The sequence below is a fragment of the Pristiophorus japonicus genome, chromosome 4 (genome assembly GCF_044704955.1).
Source record: "Pristiophorus japonicus isolate sPriJap1 chromosome 4, sPriJap1.hap1, whole genome shotgun sequence".
Lineage (NCBI taxonomy): Eukaryota > Metazoa > Chordata > Chondrichthyes > Pristiophoridae > Pristiophorus > Pristiophorus japonicus.
The window spans coordinates 257566140-257592235 of NC_091980.1; the positions used below are offsets into that span (position 1 = coordinate 257566140).

General features: G+C 44.2%; 1 protein-coding gene across 1 annotated transcript in view; it reads left to right on the plus strand.

The window, feature by feature from the left end:
• Nucleotides 1–1402: 1402 nt before the first annotated feature.
• Nucleotides 1403–26096, plus strand: part of LOC139262774 (protein delta homolog 1) — a 43646-nt gene continuing 18952 nt past the window's right edge. Inside the window, exons 1-5 of the mRNA XM_070877925.1 lie at nucleotides 1403–1488; nucleotides 1925–2033; nucleotides 6408–6481; nucleotides 18125–18255; nucleotides 24514–24658. Coding sequence (XP_070734026.1) covers nucleotides 1403–1488; nucleotides 1925–2033; nucleotides 6408–6481; nucleotides 18125–18255; nucleotides 24514–24658 — 545 coding nt within the window. The remainder of the gene's footprint in view (nucleotides 1489–1924; nucleotides 2034–6407; nucleotides 6482–18124; nucleotides 18256–24513; nucleotides 24659–26096) is intronic.

The following is a 26096-nucleotide window of genomic DNA, read 5'->3' on the forward strand; positions in this document are numbered from 1 at the left end:
ATTTCCTTACTTTTCAATTCTATACCTCTAGAAATAAACCCTAGTGCTTGGTTTGCTTTTTATGGCCTTGATAATTTGTGGCGCAACCTTTAGTGATTGGTGTATTTGTACTCCAAGATCCCTTTGTTCCTCTACCCCACCTAAACTCGCACCCTCCAAGTAATAAGTGACCTCCCTATTCTTCCTTCCAAAATGTACTACCTCACATTTATTTGTATTGAACATAATTTGCAATTATTTTCCCATTCTGCAAGTTTATTAGTGTCCTCCTCTAATTTGTTGGAGTCCTCATTGTTGACTATCCCCCCAATTTGATTTCATCTGCAAAATTAGAAATTACGTTTTTGATTCCAAAGTCTAAATCGTTAATGTAAATTGTGAACAGCAGTGGTCCCAGCACTGATCCTTGTGGAACACCACTACCCACCTTCTGCCATCGTGAATAGCTACCCTTTATTCCCACTCTGCTTTCAGTCTTGAAGCCAGCTAGCTATCCATTATGCTACTTTTCCACTGGCTCTGCATTCTCTGATCTTATTCATTAGTCTGTCTTGGGGTACCATATCAAAGACCTTTTGAAAATCTAGATAAATTACATCTACTGCATTACCATTGTTACTCTCTCTGTTACCTTGGAAAGGAAAAATTTGCAAGGTTATGAGGAAAGAGTGGAACAGTGGGACTAAATGGACAGCTCATTCAAAGAGCTGGCACAGGCATTATGGGTTGAATGGCCTCCTTCTGTACTTCAAGTCTCTATGATTGTGGTATAGAAATGAGCCAAAAGTGGGCAGAAGAAACATTTCAAGGACACCCTCAAAGCCTCTTTGACAAAGTGCAACATCCCCACCGACACCTGGGAGTCCCTGGCCAAAGACCGCCCTACGTGGAGAAAGTGCATCCGAGAGGGTGCTGAGCACCTCGAGTCTCGTCGCCGAGAGCATGCAGAAATCAAGAGTGGACAGCGAAAAGAGCATGCGGCAAACCAGTCCCACGCACCCCTTCCCTCAACGGCTGTCTGTCCCACCTGTGACAGGGACTGTGGTTCAAGTATTGGAATGTATAGCCACCTAAGAACTCATTTTGCGATTGGAGCAAGTCTTCTCGATTCCGAGGGGCTGCCTATGATGACGATAAACGAATAAGCTTACAGGGGAGGTGTTATCCTTTGCTATAGGGAGAACTGATTTCTTACACGAAGCCCCCTTTAAGAAATTGGATTGCACTTCGGTATGGAACTTGTGTTGGAGTGGACGCATGCGTCCTTCACCTTGCTCTTACTCCAGGTTGGACAGCTATCTCCTCAAAATTTGATCCGTGTTCATGCTCTCGGACGTGACATGGTGGTTGGGATGTAAACACCAACAGTCTAGCGAAGCAGTTGTTTTAAACTCAGCAATCCATGACAACATCTACTCGAGGTCAAATTACAGCAGCCTTGCCGGGAGCCAGAAGGAATTACGAACGGGAAAAACTGGGACGCTTCGGGTAAGCTGCCCTTACACTAAAGTGATTCATCATCTCCTCCTCCGCCCCACTCCCAGATCTGGCGAACAAAAGAGGGTGTGAAAGAGTAACTGCCCCAGCATCCAGAAAGGTAATTAAAAAACATCCAGAAAGGTAAAATACTAGTTCTGGTCTACCGCACCCAGGTGCCCTTTGAGAGTAAGGAGTCTCTCTTTTCTACCTCACTGGCAGGAGAGCATCATTGCCTCTGCGGACCTGTAACCCTTAGCATACCTTTAAGGGTGAGCTGTGCCGGCAATTTGTGATACCAGCCCGTCCATGCTCGTGGAAACACACAACTTTGCCATCACAGGGAGACGGATGAAACTAGTCACAGCAACTCAGTGCGAGCTGTCGACTGGGCGGATTGCTAATTCATTCCGATCTGAATTATAAATCTTTCTTAACCACTGTTTAGGCTGTTAGAAGAAGAAGCTCTCGGCTTGGAAACTGCGATGGCTCAGCACTCTGCTCCTGCGATGTTCGCGTGCTGCATTCTAACCCTCGCTGTTGGCGCTTTTGCTGAAGGTAAATTGCAATGTGTTTTACCCATGTCCCGCGGAGGTGAGGGTCAGATTGTTGGCAGTACAGAAAGGCAGCAACACGTACACTTTCATTAACAGCGCCAATGGCCACCCTGATATTGATTTGCTTTCTGTGGTGACAAAGTACAGTTGCTGGATATGACCTCTGAGACTGCGGAATGAGAGACGGTCTCACTGTAAGGAGGGGACCAGATTTCTGTATTTGGCGGTTACTCGGACTAGTTTATAGAGCAACTTGTAGGAAATGAATTAATTCCGCATCTGGGAAAACAAAATGAAATAAAAATGTAGAAGCTCGATCTGATTAAGATCAAATACTGGATGTAAAGTTCCTGCACATTTATTTTGTTCACGATACTATCAGAACTTACCGTGTGCCTGGGCGTGTTTAGAATATCTTGACTGAACAATAGCGATCACAGACGACGTTTCATTTAGTAAAGTGTTGATTATAAAGTACAATAAAGCAGGACACATGTTACATTAAACGTGCAGTGCATTTCTGAAATCAGATCGTTCAGACGTGTTTATTCGGACACGGAACGCACCGACAGTGTGATAAGTGACATTTTGAAATATTTCATCATTGGTGAGACCCACTATTCAAACAATACCATACTAAAGCGAATTAACCATCACAAACATAACAAGACGAAACACACATGCATACACGCAGACATGTACATCATACCTATATATACATTCGTAGCAGAGGCAACTCCAGTGAAACTAGCAGTGGTTTAACAACTGTAATCCAAATTGCAGCAAGTGTTGCGTGTGTTTTTTTAAACAGAAGAAGAGCTGGACACAATGAGCTTCCAATAATCCACCCCACAGTCCCTGGGACATTGCCGAATACAAATCTACCGACCATCCCCGTCCCCTGTAGAAAAACAGACAGAAAAGTGATTGTTGTAGACAGTGTGAGGAGAATGTTAAACCGCGGTACAGACCGTTTATAAACAGCTTTTCTGCAAAACGGGCGAGATGATGTGTCGTATGTTGAACTTTAAGATGTTGAGATGCTCCTCAGCCCTATTGTGTGGAGACAACCTGCCGCCTTGTGTCCTCGCAAGTGAACGCAGTGCCGCCTTGCTGTCGATACACCCTCACCACAACATACAATCTATATATCAGGTGTCATTTCATTGTCAGCATTACAACTTCTCAAATGTTCAGCCCCTCGTTTGATTGTATACCTTGTCCATCTAGTTATGGCCATGTCCCTTTCCCAAACAGTTTGATGGCAGAAACTTAGCGGCCGACATTCTTAGTTTTAACAAAAAGAGATGCGGCATGTTTCTCACCCATTGTAATGACATGTGAATATATTTGCTGCTGGAATCACATTGCTCATCATAAGACACTTGCAATAATGGTCTTTCCACACTTCTGAAAGGAGTCACATCAACATCGACGTCCTAGAATCCAGTTGTGGTAGCTACAACTGTAAACGGAAATGGTTCAATAGCATTAGGTGCAACACGAGTTTTAGTAGCGAGACTCTACAGATGATTGTAAACAGCAGTGTGAGCACACTCCGGCGGAGGCGGCCGGACACTCGCCATGCTAATATGGCTCAAAGAATTTCGTACATGACGGCAGGCGTTCGTGCTGCCCTTTTGTCCAGGGCCTGACAGAGATATGGAGGTGATTGGGGGAGGGAGTGCAGGATTAGAGAAGCACAATGACGAGGCATGTATATTAGCACAAAGTAGGAGCAGAGGACGTAACTTCACTTGATACATTGTGCAAATATTTGCAACAAAATTTTACTGAGGCAGAAATAGTAACCAGAATGAAGCAAGCAACACATTAGGAGTATCTAAAATGACACGGTGGGAGAGTGAATTCACTATAGGAAGGCAGATAGATTGACTGGGATCCTACTAATAAACCTTCAATGCTTCGTGCACTGCTGGACCTCCTTCTTCTCATCCATTATGATATGTGCAGCCATGAGTACTTCATTCATGCTCTAGCTAAGAAAATTCCTTTGTATTCACTGCTCTCTTACTCTTCACATTCTTCACCTTTGTTACTCTCACTAATGCCATGTCTGGGCTGGAGTTAAATTCTTGCCTAGTGATGTGCTCGTGCAATTGTGGAATGTTGTTCGAATTCCTCATTGAGAACCTTTAAATTGATACTTTAAACTTTTCATCGTTGTTTGTACTTCTGTTTGAAGAAGAGGAATTCTCAGAGGAGCACTAAACACAGATGATTAATTGACATTCCACCACTTTTTATTCCAATGTACTTTTCTTCAAGATTCGCCAGTAGAGGAACATCGGCCCTTCGTGCCTGACATTCCCATTTTTTAATTCAGTCCATTCTTTGAATTTAGCTCAGTGGATTTTAAATATGAAATTGATTTGAAATTTAAACAAAATGTAGATGTAATCAATTCAACTATACCTTTGAGATACAAACAGCATGCTAGGAATAATTAAACTTTATGGGGCCGAAATTGCCTGTTTTTTTTAAGGCCCGTTGAGGCGATAACGGGGCGGAAGGAGTTACCACCCGGTCGGGTCGACCGCAGCGACAATCGTAACATTGCCCTCCTCTTCTGAGGAGGCGCAAAAGCTTACTGACCTGCTCCGCCACCATCTCCCCGCTTGTCCGCGCACAGCAATAAAGATGCCATCACTATCCGCACCGCCTAGTCACTGCTCTGGAAGAGGAAGTGCCCCGAAATCATCTAAGCAGCGCTTGTCGGTGCCAATGACAGCTTTTCCTGTCACTGTCAAATCGGCAAGCTGAACCACCAGCGCTATTTAAAGGCATGCTGTGGCTGCTTCCATTTTTGTTGGCAAAATGTTTCTGAGGAGTTTAGGGCTTGTACTTTTGGCGGCTGAAGCTGCCTTCACTGATTACTGGCCCTCAGTTGACACTGCCTGCCATGGCCATGGAGACGGGCATATAGCTGGCCATGCAACTGGCCATACACAGGGTGGCGGAGAAGGGCGTGGAGAAGGTCCTGCAGATGGGTGAGAAGAAGGCCATGAGGCTGGACATACAGCGAGAAGGGGCAGGAACACGGAAAAACACAGCCGGAGAGAAAGGGACATAGAGAGGATAAGGCAACAGCAGCAGCATCAGGCACTTGGCCAGCAGCAGGTGCATCCAAAGGGTCACAATCAGCATGACCAGGATGCAAAGGCGACGAGGAAGTGGTCAGACCAAGACGCAGACACAGACATGGTGGCGGAAGGCCCTATGTGGCAAAGGTCTTTCAACAACAGTTTCCGTACAGCGACCTGACTGATGAGCAGTGACTCCAGAGACAGCGATTCTGGAAAGTCGTGGTCATGGAGCTCTGCCATCTCCGGCAGGCAGACCTGGAGCCTCAAACAAGGGTGAGAACGGCCCTCTCAGTGGCAGCCATGGTCACCATCACCCTCAAATTCTACTGGATCCACAGCAGATATCTCTAACATCTCCAAGTGTGCCGCCCATTCCTCTATCCACCGGGTCACAGACGCTCTCTACAAGACCAGAGAAAAGCAGATGGAGCGATCAACTAGCTTCCTCAGGATAGCGGGCTTCCCCATGGTGCAGGGCGCCATAGACTGCACCCACGTCACATTGAGGGCTCCGCAGAACAATACAGAGATCTTCTGAAACCGAAAGGGATACCACTCATTCAATGTGCAGTTGGTGTGTGACCACAGATGCCAAATCATGGCCATTAATGCCTGCTATCGTCAACAGCCACCTCTGCCCAAGCTTCGCGGAAGACTTGCCGAGAGGGCCTCCCAGACTTTGGAAATAGGAGGCGCGTCCTGTCCTCCACAGCTTGCACCAGCATTTCAATTTGGGCATCTGAAAATCTGGTTGCCCTTGTGCTGGCTCTCGGAGTTCCCATTGATGCTTGAAACATACACCAGATGATGCAATAGAACTGATGAGAATGACCATAACCTACCTGAAAGACTTGCCCTTTAAGAAGGCCAGGGACCAGGTGTCTCATTAAGACTGAATGAGAGTCAGGTGAAATTGGGTGCTCAGTTGTTCCTCCCGCCCCCGCAGCACCCCGCAGAGGCCATTTCTGCCCCAACACCGCCCGATCGTTTTTTGGGACAAAGTGCCGAATATCGCTCCATTCTCCGCCCCATCTCTACGGGCGCTAAATCTTCAGTTAATTCAAATTATTCGCACCAAACAGGGTGGAGGGCAATTTCGACCCCTTACTAACTATAATATTAAATGTCCATTGTAGATAGTAATGGAAATATAACAGAGTCAAACAGTCCATTGAAAACTGCAGAAATGATATTTATAAATGTTAGCTAGGGACGGTAACTCTGCTCCTTATTTGGCCAATTATTTATTAATTTACATCTTTCTTCTGCACCTGTAGGGACTGAATGCAAACCTGGCTGTCACTCATTAAATGGATTCTGTGCGATCACTGGTGAATGCAGGTACAAATGCAACTACACATTCAACTGGGGAAATATTGGCTAAACTCCAGTTACTGAGCACTTTGTAAAAAAGATAAATACATTATTTTTTTAATAATTACAAATGACTGCTGTTGTCTAAAGTGTCCAATACTGAACTAATGAGATTTAATAACATAGATATCTTGATGGATCATAATTAAAATCGTGCTAAAATTGTTTTACCTCGGTGTTGTTTAAAAAGCTTTAATTGGGCAGCTCTGAAGTATTTGTTTGTCAAATGGTTACCTCCATCTGCTTTCAATCAGTTTTGGAGCTGGCTTACTTTGATTTGATTCTTATTACAGTTTTATCTTCCTTGCATTTTAATCTACTCCTTCACAACGGAGAGGAGAGTATAATTTAAAATTTTATTAACTTTAATCCATTTAATGTAATCAACAAGGGAACATTGTAGTCAAATGTACAAGAAATATCTTGTGCATCCAATGAATGTGTTATTTACTCAAAGGGTGGATCTGAGTTAGGATAATAGGTGTAAATAGAAAATATTGATTTTAATTATTTGTAAAGATATCTGTGACAAATTGTTCTTTTAAAATAGCTGTTTTCCATTTAAAACCAGGGTCACCAGTAATTAAATATTTTTCACCTTTGTCTTATCTAGAGATACAATGACATCAACAGACTCCATAGCCAACTACATATGGATGAACCAGAGTGTACATGGGTAGTGGTTATTAATCAGCAGCATAAAATCTAATTCTGTGAAAGTAATGTATTACTTTTCTGATGTTCTAGCTTATATAAAGCAGCGTGGTGTTCTGCTGGGGTTTAAGTTCAATCATACTGAGATTGACACCACGGATTTGGACACCTTGCTCCCTGAGTATTGAGAATATTTTCAGTTTATTTAGGCAATTTGAGCTACACATTACTCCTAATCTGTTTGTACAGGAGCCAGTTACTCTCCAATTGCAAATTGTTCAAGAAATCCCAGAGGTAAATTTTCGTGGGAGTTTTCTCCCACGCATCGTTTTACTAGAGTTTCCACAGCTCGCCCGCTGAAGGTATCCCATGGAAATTCATCTCGCACCTCCACATGTCGAGATGCTGTTTCTTCCTTTTGATCTTTGTTAAAACTAGGCTCCTATATTTCTTTCAAAAGCTTCCTATATACATGCCTGGAGTCATCTTCAAGAAACCTTACCAAATAATACCCCGCTTTGTAACCGTAGGTCACTCATACATTAGATTTCAATTACCCTGATTTTCCATTTCTCAGAGAGGGTTTAATCCTTAGTTGTTTATTTCATTATTGGTTTTCCCAGTTTGAATACATGTTCAATTGGATACAAAGGAGCACCCATGGATGGCATGGAGGAGTAATAGAATCATAGAAATTTACAGCATGGAAGGAAGCCATTTCGGCCCATCGTGTCCACGCCAGCCGACCAAGAGCTATCCAGTCTAATCCCACTTTCCATCTCTTGATCCGTAGCCTTGTATCTTACGGCACTTAAAGTGCACATGCAGGTATTTTTTTAATGTGGTGAGACTTTCTGCCTCTACCACCCTTTCGGGCAGTGAGTTCCAGATCCCACTACCCTCTGAGTGAAGAAATTCCCCTTCATATCTCCTCTATACTTCCCCCCAATTACTTTAAATATATGCCCCTCTGGTTGTTGACCCCTCTGACAAGGGAAACAGGTCCTTCATTTCCACTCTATCCAGGTCCCTCCTAATTTTATAAACCTCAATCAGGTCTCCCCTGAGCCTCCTCTGTTCCAAAGAAAATAGATCCATCCTATTCAATATTTCCTCATAGCCAAAATTCTCCAGTCCAGGCAACATTCTTGTAAATCTCCTCTGTACCCTTTCCAATGCAATCACATCTTTCCTGTAATGTGATGACCAGAACCACACAGAGCATTCCAGCTGCAGCATAACCAGTAATACTGTCGGACCATTCTTAGTTTCTTTTCAAACTTAATTTCTCATCTTATGTGCACCTTTGTACTTTTGTGGGCAATTCTGCAGACTTGAAAGGACATCTCTTTTTCAATGTTCTACATCATTCCTCAAATATAATCCTGATATTCCCCCAACTGTAGAGGAGGTGGAATTCAGCAATTAGTAGAGTATTTTGCTTTTTGGAGAATGGATCTGTCAGCCATACAAGCATTTATGACATACTATTGACATCTTGAAGTGGTTGATGTCCATCAGTACTTCCAGGTGTGACACTTCCTTTTAGTCTTCGGACCTGTCAGTGCTGAAGTCCATTTTGACTGTTTGCATCAGTAAATAGCATTTCTTTCTTCAACCTTATTTTCATTTTAACATACCAGCGAGCGTGAGTCACTGAACAAATGCCTGCAGGTTTCTGATGGCCCAATAGGTAAAGGCATTGCTTGGTGTGGCACTATGTCATACACACCAGGTTCAATTCACAGGTGTTGATTTATCTTAGCCAAAGCATCATATGGGGCACTACAATTGGCCTCTGTGACCCTGATTAAGGGAGGGGATAAAATTCAACCTATGTTCCTGCTACTGACTGCTGTCTAATAGGCCCTGTTGAAAAATGTGCTGGTATGGATGTCACATGAAAAGAGGATCATAGCTAAAAACCTAGTGCCACTTGCACTCTACTGCATCAACAACTTTCATTTATATAGTATGATTAAGGTAGTAATAGAAGAGTTAGGAAAAATAGCATGACAAGACAGGTTTTGAAGAGGCTTTTAAAGGTGTGGAAAGAAGCTGCTAGATGGATGAGTTTAGGGAAAGAGACAGTCTACGGCCAGAAGTTCACTAGCCTCGGTGGGTCCATGGCAGGTGACGTCAGTGGCGGGTCCCGATCCTGCAACTGTCTCCATCCTGGCCTCTAAAATGAATTTCCCATGATTGGGCTTGTTAAGCCCGCGCAGTGCATTTCCCAGCCAAGTAGAGGAAGCAGGATATTCATCAGCCGATTTCCTTAAAGGGACCATGGCCAACTTTGTTTTGACATTTGTGTTGTCAGTGTTCTGCAGCATTGAGTTGCTGCAAATACTGTCAAGCACTGCACAGAGTTGCAAGGCTGCACCCAGGCTCTCTCATAAATCCCTCTGTCTGCTTATGGAGGGAGCCACAGCATTCAGAGAGATTCTCTGCCCTTCCATGGGTGGAAGAGACCTCACTAGTCAATCAACACAGCCTGGTTGAACATTGCACAGGAGGGCCCAAGCAGAGATGTGGCCAGGAGAGCCTGGGTGCAGTGCCGCAAACATTTCAATGACCTCAGCAGATCATGAAACCCATTAGAACAAAGCCACACTCTACCTCATCCTGCTATGTCTCTCATCACATTCCCATCATTCTGCCTTCCCTACTCTACTCCTGCACATCCTTACTCACACCAACTTACCTTGCACCTCCACCCAACTCTATCTACATTATTACATCCCCATTTCACTAGCCACCCATCACACTCACCCTCATCCTAGTGTAATCACACCAACTAACAACACACAAGGGTAGGCACTTGGGTATTTTAGCCAAAGTTCATGTAAAGTTTCTGTTAATGTGGTGTAAAACATTGAAACCTTTATTTTCAACACTTCGCATTCTTGGACAGATTTGTGTGCACCTTGGGAAGTGGCTTGGTGAATTGCAGTGAATGGTGAGACTGCCGCCACCCCCTCCCAGCAAAGATCGTGAGTGTGAAAGGCATGGCTTGGGCATTGTAGGGATGCTTTATGTTATTGATTTGGAGTGGTGCCTCGTGCATCATGTGGTAGCCAGGGTGTATAGAGTCAAGTGAAGTAAATGTGGCCATGGTGAGGCCATCCCTGGTCTCCCAAGCAGCAATGTGGTCGGGTGCTCATGCCCTATATCCTGTGCAGTATCAGGTGATTGCGGAGAAGGTTGGTGTTGTTGTTGGTGTTGTTGATGTGCCTGGTGATGCTGGTGTTGGGGCTGATCGTGGTGGGATTCTGAGGACCAAAGTGAGAGAGTTTCAAGGGCACCCATGCTGATGGAATAGATGGCAGGTGAGCTTGAGATGACAGAAGTGATCTGTCAATGGTCGGAGAGGTAATGAGGTCAGACTGGATGGAGACTTGTGTAAAGAGTTGCAGCATGCTGAATCTGTGGTGGAAATGCAGTTTAGAGAAGCTAATGGTTAAGGGATCATATCTCAATCAGCTGGGAGCTTTGACTTGACATTTGAAGCTATCAACACATCAGCTCATTCAATGGCAGTGACCTCCTACCTCAGCTTCACAGACAAGGTCTAGGCACAGCAGGAAACTGGTGGCCGACCTGTCAAATCCAAAAAGGTGGGGGGCAAAACCATTGATAAGTGGCTGTTAGCAAGCCACTAAAGATTTGAACTGACTCCCCCACTGCTGCCTGTCGGGTCCGCTCAGCGCTGACAGACCAATGAAAGTCCAGTGTGTGCAGTTTGGACAGTGGTCAATCATTTAAAATTTAAAAGCTGACCTGTCACCCATCCTGTCCACTGAGTGGCAGCAAAGTTTCAGCCTATGTTTACATTTGGCGATTGAAGGGGTGCTGCTACCCATAGGACCATAAGCAAGCATGATTTAGTACCTTCAAGGAAGGAGAAGAGAAAATATTTTTTCAAAAGAGAGGCATGGAGCATGGTTATAAGACAGTTGATTACAGATGAGCTATAGAAAACTAGGGCCCAAATTTGGTGAAGGCCCCCACCCGCCCAAGTGCCGCCCAAAGGACCACAAATGGCCACCGAGATCCCTGATGGTTCTTTGGGCGGGGTTTTCATCAGCAAGGTCCCTCGAAGGTTGGCGGGCGGCAAAGCAGCGACATATGCCACCAATCTGGGCAGGTGCCAGCGGGAGCTCTCATTCTCGGTGGCAAATGCGCTTGCTGCCCAAGTGCCACCGAGGATGGAAAATAAAAAGCAGCAAAAAAAAAAATCTGATGACCTTCAGGGGACCCCATATAGGTAAGTCCCTGTAAATAAATAAATAAATAAAATGTCACTAACCTGTTTACCCCCATCTTCACGCTTACCGTTGAGGATGGAGCAGCCTCAACGCAGCGGTCCACTGCCGTCCTGCTGCCGACTCCAGCCGATTGCTGCTCGCATGAATAACATTGAAACACCTGTGAACTCATCCATTTTTGGTGTGGAACCAAGTCATCCTTGCTTCGAGGGACTGCCTATGATGATGATGATATGGCATCTTGGTGGGCGGGAGTCTACTTATGTGCATTGGCCGTCCGCTGACGTCGGTGGGCGCTTCACGGCGGCTCTCTGCTCCCGCCCACTCCAGGCTACGTCGAAAGTGACACTGGGTGGTTCAAGCAGAGGAATGTCGTCGGCAGTCGGTGGTGAGTGCATCAATTTTGGCTCCTATGCGTTCTGGTATGTATATGTTCAACCACTGGTTGAGAAGGGAGTAATTAAAAAATCCATGTCCCACTTCTCATATACTAATATGGCTTCACTGATGATACCCTGCAGTGCCTCGTGTGTTGGGAAGGCTGTGATTTTTTTCCTCACAGTTGCACTCTATTTAAACATATAACCATTCTTTTCTATGATGATGAGGCTGCCAAGTCCAAGGAAGGGTATACAAATCGACTCTATCCTCTTTAGTGCTTGCTGGGACTCCCAGTGTAATCATGCTGCATTGTGTCATGGTTAGCTTGTTAATTTTGTATTGCATGACAACAAGTACTGTAGCTGAGTTGAACAATGTCTGGATCCAAAACATTTGGAAAGCGAGCCAGTACAATTTACTTCATCATGGAGCTTGCTGAATCTCTTTAGTCTTCTGAACAAAAGTTCTGCATACATTCTCTAAAGGTAACCAAGCAAATCCTAGAATAAATATCCATTTCGTATTTATACATTTAAAATCTGGCTGCTGCCCTCATTGATAACATTCCTTTGTCCCCAGTTGAACAGCACTGTTTGTATCCAGTGGAATATTTGATAATTTCAGTCCATACTTATTCTTTCCCTTCCAGATATTTATCAAGTTTTTTTTGAAGGGGTAACCAACAAGCATCAACTGCTTTAGCTGAAAGACTATTCTAAAATATCCACTCCTCTGTGGAAGGAGGGATCTTGCTTGAGGATTTTAAATTTCTTTAATTCCGTGCTCTCGGTCTGAGTCAAATAGCCTACATAAACTCCATCAACGATGCCTATCAATATTTGCAGGATCTGGATCGTATCTTCTCTTCAGTCTCTTGTCTGCAGTAAGTTCATCACTTCAGGTCTCTCCTCATAAGCTTGAGTCCCAGAATGATCTTTGTCACTCTTTTCTGAACCATCGCTTATGCATCAATATTGTTTCAAAGATAGGATGGCCTCTTCTGTAATTATGCACAGTTAGAATAACATTAAAATGTCTATTCAAATGACTTTGAGATGATTTGTAGCATTTGATAAATAGGAGCATTATATTTTATCTGGTTCTGTTATAGTTGAATTCATGCTGTTGCTTTCATTAAGTGCAAATTCCATTCTTGAGTATTGACTCCACTTACCTGAATGAGCACAACATTCAACAGCAATGGTTCTTCCCTCCCAACCAGCTACTGTGAATAACTGTTTATACAAACCTTATACACTACTTGCCATTTCAGTGCATTACCCCTTTCCTTTGGAAATGTGACAGTTTGGATGACCACTCATCACAGGTGAGAGTTCAGCAACTACTGGGCAGAAATCTAAAATGGCAGGTATCGAGGGGAAGGAAAAGAACATTCAAACTGAAACGATTTCCTGAAATGGGATATTTTAAATTAATGTTAACATCTTCTAAATGAGGTTGATACTTTATATTAAAAACAATTTTCCCATGCTTTCCTCCTTCAATGATGCAGATTATCTCATGGAATGAATAATAAATAAATGAACATTGTAATTTTAACTTTTAAACCAGAACCCTTGTCACTTGCTAATTATAAATCAAAAAACCTAGTCCAAACTTACCTGAATGATGTGTGTGTCCCTTTAAGAGCTGCTGACATTGCCACTGCCAGCCTGCTTGCACACCACTATATGAAATTTCTTGACCTACATTTGATAAAGTTACATAGCTGCATCGACATCTGTAGCTTTCTAGTAGCTTATTAATGAATAAATGTTTAAATTATTTGGGCTAGAAATTCATGTACTCGCTAACACTCCTTAGTGCCATGAAATGGCAATAAAATGGCGGCCAGCGCTCTTTCACCAGCTGGTGATGGGTCCCATGGTGGCCGCCATATTGCTCTCCCCTATGCACTGCTGGTAACTGCAGCTCCCTGCAAATACAAATGGCGGTGTGGTGACGTCAATCGGCATGCAACACCGACTTAATGACATCAACATGAAATTCAACCCAAGCACTTAAATCAGCGCTGGGTCCTAAGCACACCTGGTGTGCAAGCAGGCTGACAGTGGCAATGTTAGCAGCTCTTAAAGGGACACACACATCATTCAGGTAAGTTTGGACTGGGTTTTTTGATTTTATTGAAGTGGTGGCTTGCTGCAATAGATGTGAAAAGTTTTTAAGAGTGTTGGGAGTGCTGCTGGATGCTTGCAAGGGCTCGGATGGTAAATGAAGGCTTTTGAGAAGACAGAATATGCTGTGAATATTCAGCAGGTCACACAACATCCGTGAAGAGAAAAACAGAGTTCATGTCTCAGGTCGACATTTTGCCTGACCAACTGAATATTTCCAGCATTTTATGCTGTCATCTAATATTTACAGAATCTGCTTGCAGAGGGAAGAGGAAGATGCAGAAAAGGAAGACACAGAAGAGGAGGAAGCCGAAAAGGAGAAATCAAATGGAAGGATGTAGTCCAGACAGCCCCTTTGTGGACGGGATATCCGGGGTGGAATCATTCATCTGCGTTCCCATTGGCTGGGCAGGCTGCCTCTTGTTGACCCATTAGCTGGCAGGCTGCCTTTCTTGGGTGCTTGAAATGAGGAAGACATACGGGTGGAGTTGTGCTGACTGAAGGTCGGGAAAGCAAGAGGTGCATGCCAGAAGGAGGATAATGTATGAAGATACCTGCATCTTGTATCCTTTCAGCCCCGCCGCTGGCCAAGGGCTTAACCATGCCCCTGCCAAGAATGGCCTGCACTGTCTCCTCTAAGGGGGTGAGGTGAGACTAGGAATGGGAGATTTGCCTCGTCATTGGTGCAGATTGTTGGTAGGTGAGTGATTGGGGGCCTTGCATTGAGCAATGTGTGAGGCTAGAAGGAAGATTGTGTGATTAGGCATCAATAACCAAAGATATATTTTTACTTGTCTAAGGGGAGAAATTGGGTGCAATTGCCCCTGCCATTAGTGCCCCCAGGGCTGCTAATGGAATGCAAAAGCCTTTGTGACTGAGTCCGGCGCTGACATCGACTCCTGTCATATTGGGTGGGAGTTTAGCGGCGGCGCGTCAGTGTTGCACCCCAATCTCCTGTACCCTGAGATCGTGACATCATCACCATGCGCATCGCCCTGCTAGTGCACCAGACCCGAAATTAATTTCTGCCCTCTGCAGCAGCGCTGGACGAAAACAGCGGCAGCTGCAGGAGGCGTGGATCAGGCAGCCGGCCGCTACCGGAGCGATGATTAAAGGCGAGGTGGCCGAGGTAAGTAAAGAAAAAACGTACCTTTGTTGTTGCCGTTTTCTTTGCGGGTTCCTGCCCACAATTGTTCAGCCCAGCATTCTGGTTGAGTGCCGGGCTGATCCCGCGGGATCGACGTGGCCTTGATGGTCCAGGTAGGTGACGTTTAAATTGCAGAGCCTACAGCGATGGCTCTTTCTTTAAGAGAGGGAAGGGCCCTTTGAACGCAGCAGTGCCGCATGGTCCAGTGTGCAGTGCTACTGAGGTCTCTGTCCCACCTGCATCCTACAGCGCTTCAAGAAGGAAGTAGAACGCTTGATTTAGAGGGTTGAAGCCAAGTTTTTGAAAGCTGGGAAGCATGAGCACCTGTTTCCCAGCTTTCAAAAATCAACGCCCCCAAACAGTCGATAATGCATTTCACCCCCTAAGCGTCAAAATTAAATAGAATATATATTTTTTTAATGGAATTTGAGGAAGTGTTGGAGAGGTATACCACACTGGAGCACCAGCATACTATACATAGAAGGTAGGGCATGGTCCTGTGACTATATTTCCTCATGTGATGAGAAGAAACCAAGCCCTTTACCATTGCGAAGGAGCAAGGATTAGAGGGACACCACTGGGGCCACTCGTGTACCGAATAGATAATATCTGGGCAGCATTGGCAGAGATCTGAGAGCAAGTCACTTGCTCACCTTGTCAGCCAAGAGTTGTTGTCGGGTGTTAAGTCCCAAATAAAGCAATGTGACTGAGTACTGTCGACTTGAGTAAGTGTGACCTTAGTCTCTTTATTCTGACTCCAGAGTGCTGGCACAGCATGGGAGGCCTGCTTATATGCAGTGCTCCCAAGGGATGCTGGGATCCTTTGGGACTCCAACAGATGCGCCCTCTGGTGGCAGTAGAATGCTGGTTACAAGGAGTTGCACACATAACATTGGGTATCACAATACTTGGAGGAGTGGAGAAAAAAAATATTCTTTCAATTACCATACCAAATAAATCCCTGAATTTGAAGTCTTTGGCATTAATGTTTCATTCAGTTATTTTTGGATCCATTCCTATTAGTCAGACATCGGTTACTTTGAAAGTGTTACCTTTGTCAAAATAACTTGTCAAAACCATTCAGGTCAGTGAAATCTGGTTATGTTGTCTTCAGGCATTCTCACTTTACCACATTTGAAACGGAAAAGAAATACGAGAAGATAACAGAGGAAAATGAAACTTGAACAGAGCAAAAATAGAAATAGAAAATGAAAAAATAAAGTCAGGGCTGTAAGAAATATTGAAGACACTATTGCGAAAAATATAGTGGTATTTCTCCAGAGTTATCAAAAGTCGTGAATTCAATTCAGTGCTATTCAATAATTATTGCTTGTGTCCATAAACTATATCAAATGATGAAGGTTACAAACCTTGATGGGATTGAAGGCTGATAAATCCCCAGGGCCTGATAGTCTGCATCCCAGAGTACTTAAGGAAGTGGCCCTAGAAATAGTGGATGCATTGGTGATCATTTTCCAACAGTCTATCGACTCTGGATCAGTTCCTATGGACTGGCGGGTAGCTAATGTAACACCACTTTTTAAAAAAGGAGGAAGAGAGTAAACAGTAATTATAGACCGGTTAGCCTGACATCAGTAGTGGGGAAAATGTTGGAATCAATCACTAAGGATGAAATAGTAGTGCATTTGGAAAGCAGTGACATGATCGGTCCAAGTCAACATGGATTTATGAAAGGGAAATCATGCTTGACGAATCTTCTGGAATTTTTTGAGGATGTAACTATCAGAGTGGACAAGGGAGAACCAGTGGATGTGGTGTATTTGGACTTTCAAAAGGCTTTTGACAAGGTCCCGCACAAGAGATTGGTGTGCAAAGTCAAAGCACATGGTATTGGGGGTAATGTGCTGATGTGGATAGAGAACTGGTTGGCAGACAGGAAGCAGAGAGTCGGGATAAATGGGTCCTTTTCAGAATGGCAGGCAGTGACTAGTGGAGTGCTGCAGGGCTCAGTGCTGGGACCTCAGCTCTTTACAATATACATTAACGATTTGGATGAAGGAATTGAGTGTAATATCTCCAAGTTTGCAGATGACACTAAACTGGGTGGCGATGTGAGCTGTGAGGGGGATGCTAAGAGGCTGCATGGTGACTTGGACAGGTTAGGTGAGTAGGCAAATGCATGGCAGATGCAGTATAATGTGGATAAATGTGAGGTTATCCACTTTGGGGGCACAAACACGAAGGCAGAATATTATCTGAAGGAGAGGTGCAACGAGACCTGGGTGTCATGGTTCATCAGTCATTGAAGATTGGCATGTAGGTACAACAGGTGGTGAAGAAGGCAAATGGTATGTTGACCTTCATAGCTAGGGGATTTGAGTATAGGAGCAGGGAAGTCTTACTGCAGTTGTACAGGGCCTTAGTGAGGCCTCACCTGGAATATTGTGTTCAGTTTTGGTCTCCTAATCTGAGGAAGGACCTTCTTGCTATTGAGGGAGTGCAGCGAAGGTTCACCAGACTAATTCCAGGGATGGCTGGACTGACATATGAGGAGAGATTGGATCAACTGGGCCTTTATACACTGGAGTTTAGAAGGATGAGAGGGGATCTCATAGAAACGTATAAGGTTCTGACGGGATGGGACAGGTTAGATACGGGAAGAATGTTCCCGATGTTGGGGAAGTCCAGAACCAGGGGACACAGTCTTAGGATAAGGGATAGGCCATTTAGGACTGAGATGAGGAGAAACTTTTTCACTCAGAGAGTTGTTAACCTGTGGAATTCCCTACCGCAGACAGTTGTTGATGCCAGTTCATTGGATATATTCAAGAGGGAGTTAGATATGGCCCTTACAGCTAAGGGGATCAAGGGGTATGGAGAGAAAGCAGGAAAGGGGTACTGAGGGAATGATCAGCCGTGATCTTATTGAATGGCGGTGCAGGCTCGAAGGGCCGACTGGTCTACTCCTGCACCTATTTTCTATGTTTCTTTATTTCTATGGTTGACAGTTGGGCACCATTAACCACACTTTGCCTTGAACCTGATGGCTGTTTCTCTGTTGCAGGTGTAAGTCTGGCTGGCAGGGAGAGCTGTGTGATAAGTGCATTCCTTTTCCTGGCTGTTTACATGGGACCTGCACCAAATCTTGGGAATGTATTTGTGACGAGAGCTGGACAGGCAGTCTCTGCGACACAGGTCTGTTCACTCATGCAGTGCACGCAATTGCAAAAAGTAAATTAAAACAGCTGGCAAATATCCAGAATTATATTTGAACCTGATAAACAATTTGGATTCTGAAAACATACTAGTAAATTTATTTTTAGGGGAATTTTTAATTTTGAGATTTTTCTAGAAATACTCACATGTCCTTTTAACAAAAATGGTTTAATATTAGTTCTATTTTCTACTACTTTTGTTCCATATTTTTAGCATTTTATAGAAACTCAGAAATGACAAGACTGCAGTGCCTGTGTATCCTTAGCTGGAGCTATCTGCTTTAATGCCCTTTCCCTGTAACATTTTTATATTTTTATTTTTCAAATATATATTGAGTGATGATAGTTCCTTCCCCAATAACTAGTTATGGTAAATCATTCGAATAACTCTCTGTGAAAAAATATTCTACCTTCTCTTTTTGTTATTCTAATAATAATGTTGAATTTATGCTTCATTTGCCAATTTGCCAACCAGCGGGAGCAATCTTTAGACTATTTATCCGCTCAAGACTATTTTTATCTTGAAAAACTCTCTCGGTTTAACCTTCTCAGATTCAGTGAAAATGGATTGATTACTTAAATCCTGGTGCCCAGATATTTCCTGCAGGGAGTAAAGTTATTTTTACATTATTTAATCCTCAGGCTGATAAAAGCCTTAGGTACTCCTTCTTGGAATGGAACTCTCTTTCTGACAATACTGTGAAAGAAAGAAAGACTTGCATTTAAATAGCGCTCTTCACGACCACCAAAGTCCAAAAGCACTTTACAGCCAATGAAGTACTTTCAAAGTGTAGTCACTGTTGTAATGTAGGAAATACAGCAGCCAATATGAGCACAGCAAGTTCTTACAAACAGCAATTGATAATGACCAGATAATCTGTTTTTTCTTATGTTGGTTGAAGGATAAATATCGGCTAGGACACCAGGGATAACTCCCCTATTCTTCTTCGAAATAGTGCCATAGGATCTTTGACATCCACCTGAGAGAGCAGACGGGGGCCTCAGTTTAACATCTCATCCGAAAGACGGCACCTCCGACAGTGTAGCACTCCCTCAAGTACTGAACTGGAATGACAGATTAGGTTTTTGTGCTCAAGTGTCTGGAGTGGGACTTGAACCCACAACATTTTGACTCAGAGGCGAGGGTGCTACCCACTGAGCCACGGTTGACTTTGGGCGGGTGCCTCCTTTGTACCTGTACCTGCTTGCTTGGGTCATCCGCCCTGTGTATGTAAACGATCCTCTCCCTGCGATTTGGGAAAGAGTCAAGGGCCTGTTAAAGTGGTGAACGGAAGTATGGCCATACTACACATTTGCCCCTTAAAAGGGGCTATGGATTTTTTACCCAAGAAGTTTAACTACAACCAAGATCTATAATTTTCTGTGTTATTCCTTTTCTTTCTTCAATAGGAGGTGTAATATTTTCCATCCTCCTGTCCTTTGGGACGAATCTTGTTTTAAAAGATTTTTTAGAACATTGTGGCTAGTGCTTCCACTATCTCCTCCACAAGCTCCCTCAGTATTTTGGGTTTCATACCCGCTGGGCCTGGTGACTTTTCTATTGTCAGTCCCATTCAATGGATTAGGTTCCTTCTTTATGCTGTCCAGTAACCTAAAACATTTTTATTTGATCGCACAAAAGGAATGCATCTAAAGCCTTATTTTGAGAGTTGAGAATATTATCTAATATCCAGCAACCACCACTATAATACCAGTACACATAAATATTTTTTATTAATAGGGAGAAAATTTGTTCTTGCCTTTTTATAATATATGAACCTCGAGAATCTTAGATAGCATACAAACAAATGATTAAATGCTGTTCACACCCATTTCAACAATGAAACAATGCCATAGAAATTATGGGGCTAAAAATCCTCTAGGCAGTTTTTGGAACAATTTTATTGTTTTATTTGTTAATTTCTTTATCTCAAGGGGGCTGGAATACAAAGGGGAGTTATGCTTCACTTGTACAGAGCCTTGGTCAGACCCCATCTGGAGTACTGAGTTCAGTTTTGAGCATCGCATCTCAGGAAGAATATATTGGAGGAGTATGGTTGCAGATTCACCAGAATAATACCAGGGCTTAGAGGATTATAATATGAGGACAGGTTATATAAACTTTGGCTTGTATTCCCCTAAGTATAGAAGATTGAGGGGTGATCTGATTGAGGTGTTTAAAATGTTAAGAGGATTTGATAGGGTAGTTACTGAGAAAGTATTTCCTCTGATGGGGGAATCAAGAACAAAGGGACATCATTTTAAGATTAGTACTAGGCCATTCAGTAACAAAATCAGGAAGCACATTTTCACACAAAGGGTAGTAGATATCTGGAACTCTCTCCCCAAAAGACATGGATGCTGGGTCAATTGAAGTTTTCAAGATCAAGATGGATAGATTTTTCTTGGATAAGGGTATCAAGGATATGGAGCAAAGGTGGATAAATGGAGTTGAGGTACAGATCAGCCATGATCTCGTTGAATGGCAGAACAGGCGCGAGCGGCTGAATGCCCCACTCCTGTTCATATGTTCCTGATTGATGGAGAAAAATGTAGCTGTTTATATTGGCATGATTACAGGAGTCCTGGGGATATCAGCATTTTTAATGCCTGATTAACAGCTGTGAATCAACATAATGGAGGTATTCAAATGGTGGCACAAACCATAGGCACAACCCCAAACAGTCACACGATTACTTGAAGAAAATGATTGCAGATGCCGGGAACCTGAAATTAAAATAGAAAATGCTGGAAACACTCAGCAGGTCAGGCAGAATTTGTGGAGAGAGAAAAACATAGATTCTTGTGAATGTTTCTTGTGAAAGCTCATTGACCTGAAATGTTAACCCTAACATTCTCTGTTCTCAGATGCTGCCTGACTGCTGAGTGTTTTCAGCATTTTCTGTTTTAATATTATTACTTAAATATATGTGATTGTATAATATTTTCCATTTAATCATTATCCTACCATGTAGGACATAAGAACGTAAGAAATAGGAGCCTGCTCAGCCATTCAGTAAGATCATGACTGATCTTCTAAACCAATTCCACCTTCCCACACTACCACCATGTCCCTCGACTCCCTTAGTATCCAAAGATTTATGCATGTATGACTTGAATATACTCAACGACTGAGCATCACAGCCCTCTGGGACAGAGAATTCCAAAGATTCACAACCTGCTGAGTGAAGAGGTTTCTCCTCATCTCAGTTCTAAATAGCTGATCCCTTATTCTGAGACTGTGACCCCTAGTTCTAGACTCCCCAGCCAGGGAAATCTTCCTCTCAGCATCTACCCTGTCAACTCCTTTTAGAATTATGTATGTTGCAATGAGATCGCCTCTCATTCTTCTAAACTTTAGAGAATATAGGCCTAGTCTACTCAATAGCTCCCCATAGGATACTCCCCCCAGCCTAGGAATCAGTCTAGTAAACCTATGATACACTCCTTCTAAGGCAAGTGTATCCTTCCTTAGGTAAGGGACCAAAACTGTACACAGTACTCTAGATGTGGTCTCATCAAGGCCCTATATAATTGTAGTAAGACTTCTTTATTCTTAAACTCTAATCCCTTCATTGCTAATTTAGTTGGTGATTTTCAGCCTATGGAGATTTTCCATCTTAGTCTCCGCTCATTCAGAGTACCACTCTGTTGATCTCAGTTTAACATGCAAACAGAATTCAGGATCCAGAACGGACTGGTGCACAGCAGTACTCAGCCAGTAATGATTTGTCCTAGCTTTAGTGTACACGAGTGGCAGCATTCCCTGTGCTATCACACTTTGGAGCACAATTGCCAATGGCAGCTGGCATTATGGAGGGATTCGCTGGTGTGAGGGGAGAACTGAAATACTGGGGGTAATTTTGAAGTTGGTAATAGTGTAAAACAGCTGATATCGAATCAACCGCCCATTATACATCTCTCTCTATTTTCATTTCCATTGAAGTCAATGGAAGAAGACTTGCTGCTTCCAGAAAGAGTCGAGGAAGAATAGGACATGCAACAAGACACGCTAGAAGCCAGATAATGGAGGGCACATCTGATAGCCCAGTACTTTCAATAAATAAAGGTCATTTCACACCTGTTTGTTCTCCCTACCACACCCCCACAAAGTCCATCACTGTCAAAAACTTCTGTCAAATTCCTTCATAAGACAGAAGTCTATCTGCTACAATCATCTAAACGCCAAAGAAGAGAAAGCATGCACAGAAATGAACTCCGAGCTCTGGAGTTGATGTTGAGTGCCCTCGCCGCACACTCCATGACCAGTTCATACCTTAAATGGCAATCGTGGTTCTATTTACATCAGAGGACCTCAATTTCCATAATAAAGGGGTCCATCGCCTGAACGAGGTGCATGCTTTTGACATCCAGATATAGGACCATGTTAAAATGGCGCGACCATCAACTCCATTTTGAAACCATTACCGCCCCATTAATGCCAAGATAAAAGGAGATAAAATGAACCCCAGTGAGTGGTAGAGGATTTATACTGGCAACAGAACCTTGACTTACCTTGACCAACCTTTTCTTGCACTGTGTGGCAGTTCTTGGGATGGTACAGGTTGCACTGACTGTCTCTGCCATCTCTCTCCAGGAAACCTGCACCACCCACTTATGGAGCTTACTGCCCTCATTCTCAACGGTGTGCTTCTTCTGCACCCTACTTATGGTTCCAACACATTCAGTGACATATCTGAGAAACAGTAAGCTCTTTTAGCTCCTGATCACTCCCACCCTAAGGCTGCTGCTGCTCAGAAAGTGATGCTGCCCTTTAGCTGGCTGCAGCCTTATTTCCCTCCTTCCCAGTGGTAATAAGTATATCAGGAGTGGTATTAATGTTCCAAACCCACCCTGCTTGACAAATATGTCTCTGGGAGAAAACTGCAAGGCCCCGAAATTGGTCGGCATACCGTCCGTGGACTGCCGACATACCGCCCAAAATCGCAAAATTCATTAAAAAATACCTACATACCACCCACATACCGTCCGGTGGACAATTCATCGGCAATATACCGCCGGGCAGTATGCATACCATCCGCCCATGCAGACCTCCAACATACCGCCCAAAATTTCAAAATTCATCACTTACCACGGACATACCGCTGACCCTGCAGACCGCCATGGAAAAGGTGATCGATCTTCAGTCGGTGGTATACAACTTTAGCTGGAATAAAAATGTTGCCTTACCCCCCCAGTTGCCCCCATCCCCCACAGCAATCTCTTCCACCCATAGCGACTTCTTCTTCCCCCCCGCCCCCCACAGTGATCTCCCCACCCCCCAGCAATCTCTTCTCCCCCCTTCCCCCCAACAGCGATATCCCTATCCCTTCCACAGCGATCTCTTCTCCCATCCCCCACCCCCACCCCCCCCCCCCCCCCACAGCGATTTCTCCCCCCGCCCACAGTGACCCCGGGCCGCCCCACAGTGCTCTCAGACCGTCAGTCTCTGTGGACCCTCGTCGGTGCCTCTCGGGGGGAGGGGGGGGTGGGCGGAGCTTCGCAGCAGCATGCCGTGCACTTAACTCGGGAGCCGAAGATTCCCGAGTGAAAAGGACTCACCGCCCGCACACCGCCGGCTGCACTCTGCTCGGCATACTGCCAAGTAAAAATCATGAAAATCGCACACACTCCGGCCCAGCGGTACAGGTGGTATGTCGTTGCATACCGCTGAGAAATGGGCGGACCATCGGTATCGACCAATTTCAGCCCCTAAAGGTTTAGCGATGGATTCACATTGGTGGGTGGTATTCCTGCTCCGCTGCTAACCCATCACCGGGATAAGAAATTCAGCCCACTAGCTTAAAAAAATCTCTAGATTTATGAACGCTTTCATGGTTAATTATTGCTATTGGATTGATTTTTTTTAAACATCAAGTTAGACAGTAATAACACACTGATTAAAAATGTAATGTATTATTTCTAAAAAGATTAAATTCCCTTCAATACTAGGATGATCTATGATTCTAAGGGCATTCTGAGGGGAGTATAGGCCAGCCACAGTTTTAGAACCCTGCTGTACTCATTTACATCTCCGTATAACTTCCTGCATATAGAACTATTGATGTGTTTGTTCATGTGCCTTTAAAGCAATGTATTAGTAAATTTTGAGTTATCTTTCATGTAAAATAATTTGAATTAAAAGCCATTAAAAACTGAACATTCACTTTGTTAATGTATTAGTATTCATGGTGCAGAATGGTTTCTCTGTTTTAATTAACTACATTTTTAATTACAGCCTCCCACAGCTGCTCACCTGAGCACCCTTGTGCTAATAATTCTACATGTCTAGCGCATGAAGACGGTGGTTACGTGTGTGTCTGTGGACAGGAGTCTATAGGAAGCCATTGTCAACTCAGGAAAGGGCCCTGCTACACAAATGGGTAAACGATACATGCTGTTAAAATCTAAACTACAGTGTTTCCAGGCAGCATGAATACATTCAACTATCCCCATTCATACCAGAGATATTACAAGTGAATTATATTTGGCTCATTTGACTTCATCCATCCAGAATGACCCTAAAGTTACTCACTGCAGCGTCCAATTGATTCTTAAATAATTGCAGCATTTTTGCTTCCGTCACAATCCATTCCATATGTTGATCATTCTGTATGCAAAGTAGAACTTCCTGACATCAGTCCTAAATTTGTCTTTTACTAATTTAAAAGTGTATCCACTTCAACTTGCTCATTTTGATTTCCAATCTGTTCACATGCCGAAGAGAGACCCGAGTCCCAAAATATTTAGATATTTCTCATCATAGGCAGTCCCTCGGAATCGAGGAAGTCTTGCTTCCACTCTTAAAATGAGTCCTTAGGTGTCTGAACAGTCCAATACGAGAACCACAGTCCTTGTCACAGGTGGGACAGATAGTCGTTGGAGGAAAGGCTGGGTGGGACTGGTTTGCTGCACGCTCTTTCCGCTGCCTGAGCTTGTTTTCTGCATGCTCTCGGCGATGAGACTCGAGGTGCTCAGCGCCCTCCCAGATGCACTTCCTCCATTTAGGGCGGTCTTTGGCCAGGGACTCCCAGGTGTCAGTGGGGATGTTGTACATTATCAGGGAGGCTTTGAGGGTATCCTTGTAATATTTCCTCTGCCCACCTTTGGCTTGTTTGCCGTGAAGGAGTTCCGAGTAGTGCGCTTGCTTTGGGAGTCTCGTGTCTGGCATGCGGACAATGTGGCCTGCCCAGCGGAGCTGATCAAGTGTGGTCAGTGCTTCCATGCTGGGGATGTTGACCTGGTCGAGGCCGCTAATGTTGGTGAGTCTGTCCTCCCAGGGGATTTGTAGGATCTTGGGGAGACCTCGTTGGTGATGTTTCTCCAAAGACTTGAGGTGTTTACTGTACATGGTCCATGTCTCTGAGCCATACAGGAGGGCGGGTATTACTACGGCCCTGTAAACCATGAGCTTGATGGCAGTTTTGAGGGCCTGGTCTTCAAACACTCTTTTCCTCAAGCGGCCGAAAGCTGCACTGGTGCTCTGGAGGCGGTGTTGAATCTCGTCGTTAATGTCTGCTCTTGTTGATAAAAGGCTCCCGAAGTATGGGAAATGGTGCACGTTGTCCAGGGCCGCCCTGTGAATCTTGATGACTGGGGGGCAGTGCTATGTGGCGAGGACAGGCTGGTGGAGGACCTTTCTCTCATGGATGTTTAGCGTAAGGCTCATGCTTTCATATGCCTCAGTAAATATGTCGACTATGTCCTGGAGTTCAGCATCTGTATGTGCGCAGACACAGGCGTCGTCCCCGTACTGTAACTCGACGACAGAGGTTGGGGTGGTCTTGGACCTGGCCTGGAGATGGCGAAGGTTGAACAGGT